The 18920-nt window shown below is 41.6% G+C and overlaps 1 protein-coding gene across 2 annotated transcripts in view; it reads left to right on the forward strand.

Moving 5' to 3' along the window:
- Positions 1-18432, forward strand: part of FHL3 (four and a half LIM domains 3) — a 77435-nt gene extending 59003 nt beyond the window's left edge. For both annotated transcript variants that reach the window (XM_069756917.1, XM_069756916.1), the window contains exons 4-6: positions 9864-10033; positions 10180-10366; positions 15668-18432. In XM_069756917.1, the coding sequence (XP_069613018.1) occupies positions 9864-10033; positions 10180-10366; positions 15668-15819 (509 nt within the window). In that variant the 3' untranslated portion in view covers positions 15820-18432. The remainder of the gene's footprint in view (positions 1-9863; positions 10034-10179; positions 10367-15667) is intronic.
- The last annotated feature ends 488 nt before the right edge of the window (positions 18433-18920 follow it).

An 18920-nucleotide genomic window follows, 5' to 3' on the forward strand; every position in this document is an offset into this window, starting at 1 on the left:
CATCTGATTAAGGCTACGTTCACATTAGCGTTGCGTCGGGGGCAGCCGCGGCGACGCATGCGTCATGCGCCCCGATATTTAACATTGGGGGCGCATGGACATGCGTTGCTCTTGCGTTTTGTGACGCATGCGTCACTATGGCGCAACTGTCAGGGCGCAGAGGACGCTGCATGATGCAGGGTTTTTTGCGCCAAAAACCACGAAAAAATGAACGCATGCGTCACAAAATGCTGCGTTGTGCATGCGTTCACATATGCGTTGTGCGTTGCGTCGCCGACGCTGCACCGCACAGTGCTAATGTGAACGTAGCCTTAAACACAAACCATAAAAATCTCAGGGGAATTTCACAAGAAAAAGGAAATGAATCAATGTTCCGAATTCCTTGGCATAGATTCATTTGTAGTGTGTGAGCTAAATTGTTGGCAAGTGTTTGACAGTGTTAGGACATTTGCTTGTGACGTGCCTGGAACTTCTTTCCTATCCAATATTACTATTAATGAGTACCGTATTTTTCAGATTAGAAGATGCACTTTTTAGTAAGAAATACTCTTGCTAAAAATTGCTCATGTCTTAGTCCAGAAATTCCTGTGATGGAGAAAACCGTTCCCAATCACAGAATGAACTGATTTATGTGATCGGTGCAGAGCAGGAAAGGTAGCTGTGCATGTGCTAAGCAGTTAAAGGATCTTCAACACAACTATCACCAGGTCCTCTCAGGTCATGTTATCAGTCACATGCCTGGAAGGAACATGTAATGTGTGTGTCTGTTTGTAGCAGAGCTGTGTGTATGTAAATGTGCCTGAAGCAGAGCTGTATGTAAATGTGCTTGTCGTAGAGCTGTGTGTATGTAAATGTGCCTGTAGTAGAGCTGTGTGTATGTAAATGTGCCTGTAGCAAAGCTAAGTGTGTATGTAAATGTGCCTGAAGCAGAGCTGTATGTAAATGTGCCTGTAGCAGAGCTGTGTGTATGTAAATATGCCTGTAGTAGAGCTGTGTGTATGTAAATATGCCTGTAGCAGAACTGTGTGTATGTAAATGTGCCTGTAGCAAAGCTAAGTGTGTATGTAAATGTGCTTGTCGTAGAGCTGTGTATGTAAATGTGCCTGAAGCAGAGCTGTATGTAAATGTGCCTGTAGCAGAGCTGTGTGTATGTAAATGTGCCTGTAGTAGAGCTAAGTGTGCATGTAAATGACCCCGTAGCAGAGCTGTGTATGTAAACGTGCCTGAAGCAGAGCTGTATGTAAATATGCCTGTAGCAGAGCTATGTGTGTATGTAAATGTGCATGTAGCATAGCTATGTGTATGTAAATGTGCCTGTAGCAGAGCTGTGTGTATGTAAATGTGCCTGTAGCAGAGCTGTGTGTATGTAAATGTGCCTGTAGCAGAGCTGTGTGTGTATGTAAATGTGCCTGTAGCAGAGCTGTGTGTATGTAAATGTGCCTGTAGCAGAGCTGTGTGTATGTAAATGTGCCTGTAGCAGAGCTGTGTGTGTATGTAAATGTGCCTGTAGCAGAGCTGTGTGTGTATGTAAACGTGCCTGTAGCAGAGCTGTGTGTATGTAAATGTGCCTGTAGCAGAGCTGTGTGTGTATGTAAATGTGCCTGTAGCAGAGCTGTGTGTGTATGTAAATGTGCCTGTAGCAGAGCTCTGTGTGTGTATGTAAATGTGCCTGTAGCAGAGCTGTGTGTGTGTATGTATGTAAATGTGCCTGTAGCAGAGCTGTGTGTGTATGTAAATGTGCCTGTAGCAGAGCTATGTGTGTATGTAAACGTGCCTGTAGCAGAGCTGTGTGTATGTAAATGTGCCTGTAGCAGAGCTGTGTGTATGTAAATGTGCCTGTAGCAGAGCTGTGTGTGTATGTAAATGTGCCTGTAGCAGAGCTGTGTGTGTGTATGTAAATGTGCCTGTAGCAGAGCTATGTGTGTGTATGTAAATGTGCTTGTAGCAGAGCTATGTGCAGGGGTGTTGCTAGGTTCAGAAAAAATATCTGGGGCTCAGGCCGAATGTATATTGCATCATCCGTACTATTTATTTTACGCACTTATATAGCACTATTAATTACACAGCACTACACTACTTTACAGTAATGCAAAAACAATACGCTTACTGAACATCGTAGCTATAGATAATCTATACAAGAATACTATTGTGCATTAACTGAATAACCCTGGCAGCATTGGTCACACTACATTTTTTTACTGACACTTATTTGTATTTTTTAGGAGTATTTGTAGCTAAGGGGATGTGCATGACTTGTAATAGCCCAAATTTGTAGTAGAAGCTGTAGGTATAAGTATTTTAAGAACTTTGTTATACATGAAAACATTAATATATTTCATGGTTGGAGGTGACACTTAACTAATACTGTATTGTACACTAATAATTAGAAAAATTACAATGGGCTCTGGTTTAAGACTCGACAATAGTAGTGATGTTACTGTTGTATATACTCTAAAATAACGGAAGCAGGCGGAGCTTTTTTATAGGGGCTCTGATTAGTGGGGGGTCGACTGTCAGAATCCTCTTGACCTTTAGAATAAGGTGGCTGTAGATTGAAAAATCGGATTGTACCAAGTTTCAAAAACTCTCCTATCCAGGGGATGGGGGAGAACTTCCCGATCGCTGGGGGTCTGACTGCTGAGAACGCCATGTGACAGGAGCGACTCGATTTACATGCACACCATTCATTCTCTGTGGGCCGGCTGGAGATACCTGATCACTGCGTTCGACTGGTCTTTGGCACTTCCTTCAAGAATTAATGGAGCTGCAGTGATCATCTACTGCTCCATTCATAGTCTATGAGACAGCCAGAAGTGGCAGAGCACTGTTTGTAGCTATTCTGGGCAGTCCTATAGACAATGAATGTACGGGATGTTGCAGCTGACCCTGTTCCTGGGATCTCTTGGGGTCTCAACAGTCAGATCCTTAGTAAGTAGCACATGTTTCCTCTTGTTTGGATAAGAGAATTTGCTATTTAGCTGTAAGGCTAGGTTCCCATTGCGTTAATGCTAACGGACAGCGTTGCACGGCGAAAATGTCGCAATTAACGCCGTGCAACGCGTCCGTTAACACACCCATTGACAGCAATGTGATTTTTCTCTGTAGCACATCGCTAGCGCGTGCCACTTTCTGCACGCGCTAGCGATGTGCCGTTCTTTTGTGATGAGTTTCTTTTGTGATGCGTCCGAGGTCCGGTCCTCACTAGCGCAGATCGGGGACCTGCGCTAGCGGGGACAGCGAACGCGGACCAAAAAAACATTGCGTTAGCGCAATCCGCTAGTGCTATGTGCTTAGCGGATTGCTCTAACGCAATGGGAACCTAGCCTAATTCTTTAATTACAACACTTTGCTAATTTTTTCCCCTCTCCTGTCCATCTTTATTATGTCTGTTGTTTTCTCTGACTTTTCAGTGCAGTGTAGTGTATGTCTCTACCACTGAGTGGTCACTGTGTAGGACATCCAGATGGTTCCAGCAAGTAGAAGCAGTATGTTCCAGCAGTCCTGCTAAAGGAACACACCCGCACCAGACCTGCATTTATGGTGTGCGGGAGGCTGGGAACATGCCCGTTGTCTTTGGGGAAGATGTCAGCCCACAGGCACTTGAGAGCAGGAGATAAAGCAGAAGTTTATCTAAAGAGTGATTTGGCTTCCTCCACAGGAAGAGCAGATGCTGGGGGAGGAGTCGAGGTATCGCGACATGCTGTGTTAAGCTCCTTTTCACACGTCTGTATATGTACCTGAAAAAACTGTGCCAGAGATATCCATGTCTCTGTGTGTGTGTGTACTACATGTGGCAACCGTGTGCCGCATCAGTAACACACGGACAGCCACCAGGGAAGAACCGCTACAGTAAGCGCTGTTCCCCGGCGGCTGGTGCTGAAGCTGGCTGTCAACATTCTCAGCTGCTCCGCTAGCGATCAGAGGAGAATGATGAGCATTACATTAAAGTCTGAATGACAGCAGGTGGTGGCTTTTGGGACTGTTACCCCCATCATCCGACAACTGCTCTCGCTAATAACCGTGACAGTAAGTGCGGAGGATGGGGGTATTCCACAGCTGCCGGCTGCGATTGTTCAGAAATGAATGAATGAAAAACCCGGCGTGGGTTCCCCCCTATATTAACCAAGCAGACAAAACTCGCAGCTTGGGGCTGCAACCCCCAGCTGTCAGCTTCTGCAAGGTTGGTTATCAAGAATAGAGGGGTCCCCACGCTGCATGAACAGGTCACCAACAAGTATGTGTACAAGTACAGACACAGAGGGCTATTAAGTATATGAATGGTGGGTGAACAGGTGCTGCTAGGGACTGCATTTGCTAGGGACTGCTCCCTGTTTTTTGTTCTTTTTAAACTATTCTTCTCTTATTAGCACCTGAAAGGGAGGACTGTGGAGCAGGAAGGAGAAGCCACTTATGTACCAATCATGCAGGCTGCGTCTGCCAAACCCAGGCTGTCTGTGTTCAAGTTTTGCTTGAACATTACCGTTTACTTCAGTTTAAAAAAGAAAGTCACTAGAGAGTGGGGTCATTAGTTGTAAGATCTGAGGCTTGAGCCCTGGCTAGAAGTACCTAAGGAGGCCCCTGGCTATGTGTGTGTATGTAAATGTGCATGTAGCTAAGCTGTGTGTATGTAAATGGTTCCTATAGCAGAGCTGTGTGTATGTAAATGTGCATGTAGCTAAGCTGTGTGTATGTAAATGGTTCCTATAGCAGAGCTGTGTGTATGTAAATGTGCATGTAGCTCAGCTGTGTGTATGTAAATGTGCCTGTAACAGAGAGGTGAGTGTTTCTCTGCCTTGTGTATTATACACAAACTATAGATCTATTACCGCCCTATTCTAGTTCATTAAAATTTGTGATAACGACCCCCGCACTTGAAACCTTTTAATTAATAGGAAAAAATGTTTCTATTTTCTGCTGGGGTCCGCCTTATAGTCTGTATTTTTAAATTTGCCATACGGTTCCAGAGCTTTGGGCCATTTTATTAAGTGCTAATTTCTCTGGTCTTTACTAGGTAGTGTGACTCCCAAGAATCTACACCCCTTGATTAAAAAAAACAAACACTCCAATTAGCCCTGAATAAGACCCACTCTAAAGTAAGTTCCGTAAATGAAAGTCAGCAGTACTGGCAATTTGAAAAATGGGATGCATGCCTCTATGGACTTGATCCAACAGCCACTAGCAATCAATAGATATAGAAAGTGAGTCCGCACATCCAATGAAATGAACCTTTTATTAACCCATGCCATGGGTTAATAAGTTCATTCCATTGGATGTGCGGCCTCATTTTCTATATCTATTGAATAAATAGTTCCAAATCTTTTAAAATAAAAAATAAGTCCTACTTTGGTCACCAGGTAAAAAGTGGACAGTTTTGTTCCTCAGATCTATTCATATAGCATTCTGCCAAAATCCAAATAAAGAATTCTAGAAACCTATAGCCTTAATACAGCTTCCTACCCCTGTTAGTTAAATCATAAAAGTAAATACATTCTGACATACTAAAATAATTCTAAGTGACTCCACAGCTTTTAAAGCAGAGATGGGGGAAACTTGAGCCTATTGCAGAACCCCGGGACTGCAGTGTTTGAGCTGGCAGCCGCTGGCCCTTTAATTTACTCATGCTCTGAGGACGTGCACAGTGTTAACTACTGAATGGTGAAGCGCATGCAATGAAAGATTGTGTCCTGACACCAGTGCAAGCGTCAGGATGTATTTTGTGGGCTGAGTTGGTGCGCAAATTTGTACGGCACATGAAGCATGGTATAAATCTCCAAAAGGCCCATGGCAGAAAAAAGGTTCCACACCCCTGTTTTAGAGCAACACTTGCTAAATGAAATGAGCAAGGAATGTTGGAGTGCGCGCTTTCCTATAATCACACAAATGTTACATTTGAAACCATGTTATCTATAACCACAGAAACCATTAGGGTAAGTTCACACAGGGCGGTTTTGCTGCGTTTTTTTGGCTGCTTTTTATGCTAATTTCAGCTGCTTTTTACAGTACCGGCAAAGCCTAGGAGATTTCAGAAATCTCATGCACACACATTGTTTTTTTGTGTGATCAGTATTTTGTGCTTAGCTGCATTTTTTGGACATAGAGCATGTTACTTCGTTTTTTTTTTCAGCATTTTCCACCCATTGACTAGAATGGATGGTGAAAACACACTGCAAATACGCTAGGTTGACTTTTCTTGTAGCGTATTTGCTGCAGAAGAGTCACGGACAGCCGGATGTGACGTCGCCCTCAGCTCTGCTACTTCTCGATGGCAAGCTGTATGATGCGTCCATGCAGCGAGGACCAGATCCCGATTCTCTTGAATGGGGGGTCCGACAATACTGTGTTAGACACGCTGTAATTTGCATGACAGCGCCGCAAACACCGCTTTTGATCGGCGGGGAAATCATCCCCGCCGGTCAGAGAGCCACAGTTTCCACACTGCCAGAAGACAGCGGGGAGCGCTCAGCTGTAATCGGAGATATAAACTTTACCTCCGATCACTGGTATCAGCTGATGGGACTACTGCTCCCATCATCCGACACCTACTGCCGCTAATTACAGTGAGAGCAGGAGCGGCGGATGGGAGTTTTCATCTGCTGCTCCTGCGCTATAAATAAATAAATAATAATAATAATAAAAATAAAAAAAAACACGGCATGGGTTCCTCCCTATTTTTGAAAACCAGCCAGACTGCTGCAACCCTCAGCTGTCAGCTTCAGCAAGGCTAGTTATCAAGAATAGAGGGGTCCTCATGCTCTTTTTTTTTTTTTTTTTTTTTTTTTTCTTTTTAATTAAAAAATAATAATAAAAAAAAGTCATGGGGTCCCACCGCATTTTTGACAACCAGCCTTGCTAAAGCTCACAGCTGGGGGCTGGTATTCTTAGGCTGGTAAGGGGCCATTGATATAGGCCCCCCTCAGCCTAAAAATAGTAGTCCGCAGCTGCCCAGAAAAGGCGCATCTATTAGACGCGCCAATTCTGGCGCTTTGTTGCCCAGCTCTTCCCACTTGCCCTGTAGCTCTGGCAAGTGGGGTAATGAGGGGTTAATGTCACCTTGCTATTGTAAGGTGAAATTAAACCAGCTTAGTAATGGAGAGGCGTCAATAAGACACCTATCCATTACTAATCCTAGAGTAATTAAAGGGTTAAATAAACACACACATGCACACGCAGAAAAAGTCTTTTAATGAACTAAAACACCACACAGTTTTACCATTTTATTATTCCGCCATTCCAAGCGAAGCCATTGATCTTCTGAAATAAAAAAATAAAATAACAAACCAAAAGTATACTCCCTCATCCATCGTAGTCCGATATAACGAGTGTCCCACGCAGTGTCTGGGGGAGATTAAGCTTAGGCTGGAGTCACACTGCCGTATTTCTCCTGCGAGAATCGCATCGTAAAACTTGCACTGGCTGACGGCTCTCCTGACCTGAGCTTGACCGCTGCAGCGTAATCCATCATGCTGTCATGCTCGGGTCAGGAGAGGTTCCGGCCAGTCCGTGCAGTGTGATGTGATCATCGCACGAGAAATACGACGGTGTGACTCCAGCCTTACAACTGGGAGCACTGCTAATGTGACCGCCCCTGGCTGCAAGCTACTGGGGAATTAATGAGATGGAGCGGGTGCAGGCTCAGTAACTAGCGGTGACGTCACCGAGCCTGTGCTCCATCACAGCCTGACCGGAGGTAACCTCTGCACCTTAAGAAAATGCCAGTGAAGAGGATACCGCAGGTAAATTATCTATTCTATCTATCCATTCTATCTATTCATTCATTCTATCTACAGGAAGTTGTTTTTTTTTTCTGTGTGCACTCCACTTTATTGGCATGCACAAAGAGAGAAAAAAAAAACGCATTAAAGAATGTGGCAAAAAAACGCACCTAAACCTGCTTTTTTAGCGCAGCTTCTTTCCTGCCAAGATGATCAGGTTTTGCTGCAGAAAAAAATGCAACAATAACGCCCTGTGTGAACTTGCCCTACTGATTTCCGAGTATAGTCAATAATAACAAATATGATGAGGAATAAAGTGATATATGCATACAGTCTGATGACTTCCATGGACCTTACAATTCTGCATGAGTCCCATCTTTTCCCCCAGGATTTCATAACACTTGACTGTCTGTACGAACTGCCTGACAATTCCCCCCCCCCCCCCCCCAACATCTCCTGATAAAAGAGAAATCTAGCATGATGTCTTCATCTTTCTACTTTACACCCAAAGGACTCATACCCATCAGCATGAATAAAATCAGTCCAATGTTTTATCTTGAAAACTCAAACGCATGTAATGCAAATACATTGCAATATTTCTCACCTAGCAGCCATATGAAATTTTAATAGCCACCAGACAGCTAGGAGCAGATTTCTCTAGCCTGGGAAGGGGGTAATACACAAGGAGCTTCCCAGGCTATTAAGATCAGCTCAAAGCTGTATACTTAGCCTTTACTGGTTATTGAAATGACATGGTGGGGGGTACCCTATAATTAACCAGCTAAAACTAGACAAGGCACCTCCTGGATGATCTTAATAGCTTATAACGGGGCCATGGATACTGGCCCCCTTCCAGACTAAAAACATCTGCTTTCAGCTGCCCCAGAAATGGCGCATCTATAAGATGTGCCAATTCTGGCACTTAGCCTCCACTCTTCCCACTTGGCTTGGGGCAGTGGCAAGTAGGGTAGCAGTATTGGGTTTTATGTCAGCTTTGTGTTGGCAGCTAGTAATGGAGAGTTGTCTAAACACCACCACTACTAACCCCACAGTCATTGTAAATAAATAAAAAAAAAAAACACCCAGAATAAAGTCCTTTAATTGAAATAGATACTGATCCCCTGTGAAGGATAAAATAATAAACCACCATAATCCTCACCTGTCCGATAAGATGATAATCCAGTTGTCCTGCTCTGCTAGATGGCATGCTGAATGTTGGCATGATGGGAGTTTTTAACCTGCCATCCAGCAGACACACTGAACTGCGCATGAAAATGCAGTGATGTGAATAAGGTGGACAGAGTTCTTAGCCGATGAACTCCGTTCACCTCACTTACGTCATTATTGGCTAAATCCATTAACATTATAAAACACACCACTGCACACACATGGTCCATGTGATTTTTTTTTTTTTTTTTTTTTTTTTTTTTTTTTTTCTTTTCTCACACCTATTGACTTGAATTGGAGAGTCTCATCTGATATACAAGATAACTCAAAGGATACTATGACTTTTTTTTTTTTTTTTTTTTTTTTCCCTCTGAGCTGAGAAAAAAATTGCAGATGAGCAGGGAATCGTAGAATAAGTCAGTGTAATCAGTTGTTTAGTTTTTTTTGTTTTTTTTCTTTATCGGATTGCACTCGTCCGCTCTTCTCACAAATGAGTATGAATGCGAAGTCGTCTTCTACCCTAGTCCAATAATTGTTCATGATCACCGGGCTAGAGGAGAGTACGATTGTCCAGTGTGTCTAGCTGTAGCCGGAATAAAACCTGTTGTTGCATTATTTCTGAGGATTGCGTTGTCACTTAATTAGGTTGTGACCCCTTATCTATTTTTGTCTTTCCTTTTTTCTGTGTTCTTCGGGGTTAGATGCAGCACTTTTCAGTGTGTGCCTTGGCTGTGCACTGAAGTCTTCTTAGGACAGGAGTAAAAGGATTAAAGGCTTCTTGAGGCTATAAATATTTTAAAATACTTTAAGCCCATGTGGACTTTTCCTAGAAAACAGATCATTATGCTTCCCTGACCGGAGTTTACAGAAGAGCAAAGAAAAGAAATTGGCCTGAAATGAAGCATTTAAGATTAGTTTGTTGTCATGCAGATATGTATGTAAAGATACTTGGAGCATGAATATGCATCTTGCTTTTTCCTGCAGGATCACGCAAATTGGAGTACAATGGACAGACTTGGCATGAGCACTGCTTCATATGTAATAGCTGTAAGCAACCCATCGGATCTCGCTCATTTATTCCCGATAACCAGGCTCACTATTGCATCCCATGTTATGAAAGCAAATTTGCCCCCCGCTGTACACATTGTAAGAAGGTAAGAGAAGGTGACGCAAACCCAGACATGCTACTAGTCCTTTACTATATATCCAATCCCAAGGATTATCTGGATTGATTTTGTGACTCGCCTGGATAACTGCCTTCAGTTTCAGTAATAATTAACGCAGTCCTTTTACTTTGCAGTCATTGACCAAAGGTGGCGTAACCTACCGGGATGAGCCATGGCACAAAGAATGTTTTGTCTGTACTGGGTGTAAAACCCAGTTGGCTGGCCAACAGTTTACTTCGCAGGATGAGAAGCCTTATTGTATCAAGTGTTTTGGAAATTTATATGCCAAGAAATGCTTTGGATGCACTAAACCTATCACAGGTATATTATTTTGTTTTGATGTTGTAATATGTAAAGCTAATTTATTAATTTATGTATTCTTTTTACCCGTATCCTGTCATGTCCAATAAAGGGAATCTGTCAGCAGGTTCTTTCTATTTAATCTGAGAGCAGAATAATATAGTGGCAGATAGCCTCATTCCAAGGATGTTACTTGCTGAGCTATAGGGTACCGTCACACAGTGCAATTTTGATCGCTACAACGGCACGATTCGTGACGTTCGAGCGATATAGTTACGATCTCGCAGTGTCTGACACGCTCCTGCGATCAGGGACCCCGCTGAGAATCGTACGTCGCAGCAGATCGTTTGAAACCGTCGTCTAGTGTCCCGCTGTGGCGGCATGATCGCATGGTGTAACAAACGTGTGCACGATATTGTATACGATGTGCGCATAGTAACCAACGTCTCCTACATCGCACATACGTCATGAAATTAGAATAAATTATCGCTCCAGCGTCGTACATTGCAAAGTGTGACAGCAGTCTACGACGCTGGAGCGATATTGTTAAGATGCTGGAGCGTCACGGATCGTGCCGTCGTAGCGATCAAAATGCCACTGTGTGACGGTACCCATAGTTTCAATACAATACTTTTGTATCAGCAAAGGATTATCTATGCAGGACTAGGTGTCCAGCTAATGTGTGTAAACCTGAGCCACCATTCATTGGTATCTTGCTGACAATGTATTGTGCACACAGCAAGCAGCCAATCATACACAGCTCGGCATTCTGACCACTGTTTTATAAACCTTTCTTTTTGCGCTGAGGGATAGTCATGTGGACACCGAAAAGTGCTTCCCCAAAACTGTTCCCACAGAGTTAGAAGCTGACAATTGTCCTAATTGTCCTGATATGCTGAATTCAGATTTCCCTTCACTGTAACGAAGGGCCTAGACCAAGCCCTGAAAAAGAACTCCACAACATCATATCTCTAGGTCACATCATTCTAGGCATGACTCCTCTGTTAGATTGCCAGAGAGCGAGGGGTGATTTGACACTGCACAGAACACATTTCCACTGCTCCGGAGTCCCATGGTGGCATGTTTCACAGTACTTCATCCAACACTTAGCATTGTGCTTGGTGGTGTAAGGCTTGCATGCAGCTGGAATTCCGCAATTATGTAGTCCGCATAACTTTAGAAGGTCTCCACTTTGTGGTCAAGTTGCTGTACTTGCTAAACCCTTCCACTTTTCAATAATATCACTCAGAGCTGATGGAATATTTAGAAAGGCATTTTATGAGCTGACTTGTTACAATGGTGGTATTACAGTAATATTACAGTAGCACGTCCGATTTCAGGGAGATCTTTTTAGTAAGCCATTCTCATAAATATTTGTGCAGGCAGGCTGCATGGCTGGATTCTGGATTTTGTACACATGTGAGAATGGGACTGAAAGAAAAATATTTTAAATGATTGACTTGTTTCCCAATATTTTTGTCTTTTGTAGTGCAAGTCATACCACTAAATGCCCTCTTACACATTAACACCTTAACAACCACCAGTACGCATTAAAGCGGCAGTCGTTAAGGGGCTTATATAACGGCGGCCGCATGTTCCGCAAATGTCAGCTGTACATGACCACTGACACCCTGCAGTATCGGCCCCAGCCGGTTTTGAAGCCATTTGGAGCCTTGTTAACCCCCGCGGAATTTAATTAACTATAACGAGGTTACAAGTAGCCATCGGACCCCTGTAATGAGAATAGCGGGTCCTGATGGTTATTATGGTACCCTATGGTCCTGTGATGACCGCAGGGTTCGGTGGCCTGTGCAATCCAGCTATAAGCTGGGCATCACAGTCTGTGTCAGTGAGACACTGACAGTCTCATGCACTGCAGTACACGAGTACTGCAATGTATGAGATCAGTAATACAAAAAAAAAGGAAAATTAGACATGCCCCTCAGTGGGACGAAGTAAAAAAAAAAAACAGAAAAAGCACACACGAATCGCAAAAAAAAGTTTCGCCACTCCAAACGCAGCGTTTCTGATAACAAAAATAAACACAAAAAGTACACATAATTGGTATTTGCCATGTCCCAAAACTACACACTATATAAAACTGGCACATTAGTTATTCCAGAAAGATATATGCTAAAAAAAAAGGAAAAATGAATACACAATACCGTCCCACAGAAAACAAGCCCTAACATGGTTTATTCAGCAAAAAAATAGCTCCAGCTCTCAGAATGACTATGTAAAAACAAATATTGTTTTTGGTGTGTAAAAATAGCAAATCACAAAAAAATATATAAAAGTTCCATAGCTGTAATCGTACTGACCCGATGAACAAAAGAACAAAACGGTCTTCTCACTTTTATTGCGCCGTGAACAGCGCTAAAATTAAAACAATAACTGAATTGCTGGGTTTTGTTAATTCTGTGCCTGAAAAATCTGAATAACAAGCAATAAAAATGTTATATTCCCCAAAATGGTACCAAGAAAGTCCTAATACAGCTCTGTTTGCCAAAAAAATAAGTCTCAGCTCCCAGAATATATGGTTATGAAAAAATACTTTTTCTAAAAAAAACACTTTTACTGGCAGCAAAACCTAAAAAAAAAAAAAAAAAGATATAAATTGGGTATTGCTGTAATCACACCGACCCAAGGAATAAATCCGCCTCATCACTTATACCGCATGGTGAACTCCGCAAAAATAAAAAAAATTTTTTTCTTGTACTGCTCTCTATTCGCTCATTTTATCTCCCAAAAATTGGAGCAAGGCTCAGCGCAAGGCTCAGCTCACATTTATCTTGCGCTCTCCGCTGTGTGCTTATTGTGCCTTCCATGCAAATAACCCAAAACTGCAATTCAGACAAAATCATCGATGGAACCCCTCACTTATGAAGCAAATGGAATCCCTTTGGATTGGTCTTTGTTCCGGCGGTGTCTCATCATTTTAGACGTCTTTTTAGCACACAAGTGTGGGTAGCCACAGATCTGTGCACGCCTTAAAAGATGGGCAACCCAGGAACAGGTGACAAACTGACTCCAAAGTGTCTCCATTTGCCTCATTATGTTGGGTGGTTCTGTTGCGGGTTTCGTCTGAATAACCTTTAGATGTGTCACTTTTGGGCATTTTCTGTTATATAAGCACTTCAAGCACTTCAAGGGTCACTTTAAAAGTGATTAAAAAAAAAAATTGGTTTGTCTTTGAACCCTTCTAACTTAATTTAAAAAATTTTTTTTTTTAAAATGCAGATATAAATTAAACATGGTAAATGTATATATTAACTATGTATATATTAACTATTTTATGACTTCACTTTCTAGTTTAAAGACCAAAAAATGAAGTTTTAAAATTTCAAAATGTCCTATATTTTCACAAATACATGCAAGTCATATCGAACAAATTTTACCACAATCATGAAGTACAATGTGTCAAGAAAAATTATTTCAGAATCACGGAGATCAGTGGAAGCGTTCCATAGTTATTACCACACTAGATGGTGGCCCAATTCTAACGCATCGGGTGTTCTAGAATATGTATGTAGTTTATTTATGAAAATTTAAGAATAATGCAATGAATACACAGGATTTTCCGGGTAAAATATATACATTTACAGTGAAGCGGTGTTAAAATCCCACGCCGATATCGCTGATTGGCCGTGCACGACCAATCATTCATCGAAGCATGGTTCAAATCCCGGGCCAATTCGCGGCCGGACTGCGCCTGTCGCTGATTGGTCTCGCCAAGCTGCCCGCAACCAATCCGCGACGTGGGATTTCTGTTACAGACAGAATTAGATGATTATATAGTAGATACCCGATGGGTTAGAATCGGGCCACCATATAGTATTCATATAAACATTGGTGCTAACATTTATGTTTTAACCCATTGGACACACTGCCATTGTTTTTCTCCTGTCTTTATTTTAAGAGTCAAAACTTTATTAGTCATCTATTGCTATATGACAGCTTGTTTTCCACAGGATGACTTATAGTTTTCAAAGACACCATTTATTTTACCATATGATAAACTTAAAAACAGGGAAAATTTTTATTCTCTCACTTACACACTGTCCTTCATGTTATTCTCGCCCTCACATATTGTCCTCCATGTGAACTCTGATTGGTCGCGCCCGGCCGGCCTCGACCAATCAGCGACGCGGGATTTCGGTTACAGACAAACAGACCCTTAGCCAATTATATATATACTAGATGGTGCCCCGATTCTAACGCATCGGGTATTCTAGAATATGCATGTCCACGTAGTATATTGCCCAGCCATGTAGTATATTGCCCAGCCACGTATGTAACAGGTTTAAAAAAGACTTAAAATAAATAATAAACATATACTCACATTTCAAGGGCCCATTGTAGTCCTGGCGCCTGTGTGCGGTGCAGGTGGCAGCTTCCAGCCCCAGGGTTGGTCTGAGCGCAGGACCTGTGATGACGTCGCGGTCACATGACAGTGACATCATGGAAGGTCCTTCTCGCATAGCATCCTTGCCACTGGAACTTTTTAATTATTATTATTTGTAACATTAGATCTCTTTACTATTGATGCTGCATAGGCAGCATCAATAGTAAAGAGTTAGTCACACAGGGTTAATAGCTGCGTTAATGGAGTGCGTTACACCGCGGCATAACGCGGTCCATCAACGCTGCCATTAACCCTGTGTGAGCGCTGACTGGAGGGGAGTATGGAGCGGGCACTGACTGCGGGGAGGAAGGAGCGGCTATTTTGCCGGCGGACTGTGCCCGTCGCTGATTGGTCGTGGCAAAACGCCCACGACCAATCAGCGACTTGGATTTCATGACAGACAGAGGCCGCGACCAATGAATATCCGTGACAGAAAGACAGACAGACGGAAGTGACCCTTAGACAATTATATAGTGTGTGTATATATATTATATTATATTATATTACACTGTTCACACTTACAAAATGTAGCCTGATCACGAAGGTTAAAATCACTAAAGTCACCTAAAACATCTGATTTTGGTAAGACTACCCCCTGACAGATGTCAACATGGAGATGGATCTTTTTGTTCTCCCTGGAGATAAGCTGAGGAGTTGTAGGTTGTAAGAGTTGTTTTCTCCTTGAGAAAACATGCAAGCTCAGCCAAGCGTTCATGGGTATGTGGGAGTAAGGAGAAAAAACTGTCCACTTATAATGGGCCCCTTTAGGCAATTCAGTGAGCTCTTTAGACATGCACCAAATAAAATGACAACGCATGTTCCCTATATTAAAAGTTCACAATACTTTTTTTTTTTTTACTTTAGTACAAGCTTATTTTCTATTTATTTATTACTTTTTTTTGTTTGATTCTGTTTAGGTTTTGGAGGAGGGAAGTATGTCTCCTTTGAAGACAAGCACTGGCATCACAGCTGCTTTAACTGCTCCCGTTGCTCATGTTCCCTAGTAGGAAAAGGATTTATTCCCGATAACGAGGACATTCTGTGCCGTGACTGCAACAGTGACCTATAAAGTTTTGGAACGGGCACCAACCTGTACCTCTTTGTCATGAATCAACTAGCCTATGGAGCAATAGGCTATCACGCTTGTGGACTGCACAGTAACTGTGTCCTTCCGACAGCTTTTGACACTCCATTACTTGTCTGCATTGCTTACTTTTGCCGTTGCTGGAGTACATCTGTTTGTTCGGTTTGGATTTTGCAGGAAAAAGTTGCTATTGCTCAGTAGTTAACGAACCTTCAGCGTTGTCATTTATATATTCGGAAATCTTATATAAAAAAATAAATAAATAAATAAAGCAAAATGATTGTATAATAAAAAAAAATCAGGTCCTCAGGCTGATGTTTGTCATAGCTTTTTGGTAATGCACATTTTCTATCATATATAAAGTTTACTATTAAAATAAACTTGATTTGTAGCGTGATGAATCTGCTTTAACAAATGTTGTATTCATGACTATTAGTCTCCTTTTAAATAATGCATCCCTTTACTTTATGTAACCCACAGATGCACATTTAGAGAGGTAGTCCATCTTGGACAACTCCTCGAGGGCAGTAACCATCTTTTGTCATGTCTCTTTTGCACCACAAGCATTTATAAGACAAATGTATTTTTGTATTGCTTGCAAGGTTTCTAAAATGGGGATGCCAAGTAACCGGCCCTATTAATTTTTTTCAATATTACCCTTTTGGACTGTAATATAATGTGCCTTTGTATTTCAGCAATAGTGACCACAGTAGTAGAGATAGACACTTTATGGCAAGTTGTGCTGTATATAAGAGGATTTGTCATGGGAGAATAATTTCAATGTAAATTGTTCTTGTGATTAGGAAAATCAAGTGTCCTCTTTGAATCTTATTGGCAATAGATTTGCTAACTTTTTTTTTTTGTGTACGGGGCAAAGAACTTAAAAACAGTTGCTAACTACCTGCCTGTTCTGCACAGGAACGATCTCTGCCAGTTCACATAGCGATTTCCCCTGCTTCGTTTCACCTCTTGTCATCAGAGAGGTGCTTCTTCCAGTCTGCTGTGTCGATGGCACTTCGCTGCAGACGCCATGCTGATTAACAGCTGGCTCCCCGCAGTTAAGCAGCGGAGAGCCAATTGTGAATGAGCATGACATCAGCAGAGGCGCCCCCTCAACAGAATGAAACAGAAGAGAAGATGTTGCTCTGTTCACGTAACATCAATGGAATCTGGGGAATTTCTGTTATTGTCGCCAGGCAAAACAAAGGACTTAAAGGCATGTTGCTAACTACCTGCCTGGAAATTCTTTGCCCCATGCACAAGTTATAAAAGTCACGGCAAACCGCTTCAAACACTAGTGTAAAACCAACACCTTGCATAACTGGCTTATGGAATTGGTCATTTGCATTGCTCGATAATTTTGTTCTGCTTTTCTTGTTTTTGTTTTTTTATATGCCTCCAAGCAGAGGTCAGTGGCAAAGACTGAAGAATACAGATTCTCTGCAACTAAATATCAGAAGGCTGTTCACTTTTGGCCTGTCATTGTTTTTTTTTTCTTCTAAACCAATCTTGTATTCCTATATACTTGTTTATTTAATTTTTTCTTTAAATATTGATTTATAATGTAAATTATATTATGTTATGTAGTAGTTTAATTTCCAAACTACATTCTTTGTGTGTGTATTCTTTAGGTTATGTACTGTATTATTTAAAGGGGTGTCCAGGATTAACATAATGATGACCTATCCTTTTGGTTAGGTCCTCAGTATTGCTGCCAATATCAGATCACTGTCAACAGATCTAAGAATGACTGATCGATGAAGTCGCAAGATGTTGGAGCCCCACGGATCTGATATTGACAACCTATCTTATGGTTAGGTCATTAACATGTTTGTCTTGGATATCTCTTTAGATTATTACAATACATGGTTGACATTCCCTTGAAAATTCATTTGGATGTGTCTCCTACTGGCTAATAATTGCTACGATGCTTTTTTTTTGCCCCCTAAAATTTTCTCCTCTTTCTCTAATTTACACATTTATGAACAGTAAAAAGAAAACTGTACATTACTAAGTGTGCTGGTAAAGGAAATGGGAGATTTGTTACCAAATGCACCCCCAATAGTGAACTATCCTAAAACTGAGGTAAATGCCCTTCGAATGAACTGAAACTAATCCCTATTCCTTCTAGTTACTTTGCGCTTACGCCATTTCATGTAAGTCACCTGATCACACGTAAATGATTCATGTAAACCAGTTTTCAGAAGTTTCCCACTCTTGGGTTTACTGCTAGAAGCAAAGCAGTATTACAGAGCAATAGTTTTAGGACCTACAGGTCAAATGTACACAGAGCAAACTTGAGAAGTTTTTGATGGCTTTAAAATTTGGCTAAAATCAGAAGTGGCCCCTTAAGAGAGGAAAAGTCGCAAAGCAATGCTAAAAAACCAAACACTTAAAAACTGCACAGTGAACCTGGCCAGGTGGATGTGTTGGATATATTAGTATTTCAAACTTTGATGCTGGCAAATCAGAGTTTTAAGATGAGCAATAATCAAATGTTTTTGTGTTTTCTTTTAATAATGTTCACATAATCATGTAATCGTATAAATGTTTTTTTAACATCTTATGCAATAAAACTTTTTGGTAAAGTTTGTGAAACCCTGCCTAGGAAGCATTTGTTTGACTCCACTAATGTGACCTTTTCTTCAAATTCTCATATTCATGTATGGTCGGATTAGTAAGGAAATATATGGACGACTGGGAGATCTTTTTAAGGCCTCCTGCACATGTCCGTGAAAAAAAAATAGTACTGTTGTCATCAGTGTTTTGGATCCGCGTGACATCCGGGTGTCCGTTTACCATCAGTCATCAGTATTTTTCCGGTATGGATAAAAGAATTACATTACCAAGCTTCTCCTATAGTTTCCAATGTTAAACACTGACAACACACGAATGGCACTTGGATGTCTTCCGGGTGCTGTACGTGTTTTTCACAGACCCATAGACTTGTATTGATGAGTGTCATCCATGCTATCTGAAAAAACAGACCTGTTTCCATGTGTTTTCCACAGACCGACAGTTATAAAGGGTACGTGTTATGCCCGTGAAAAAAAAAAATTTATATCCCACATACTGGAGACATGGAC

This window comes from Ranitomeya imitator, chromosome 3 (genome assembly GCF_032444005.1).
Source record: "Ranitomeya imitator isolate aRanImi1 chromosome 3, aRanImi1.pri, whole genome shotgun sequence".
Taxonomy (NCBI): Eukaryota; Metazoa; Chordata; class Amphibia; order Anura; family Dendrobatidae; genus Ranitomeya; species Ranitomeya imitator.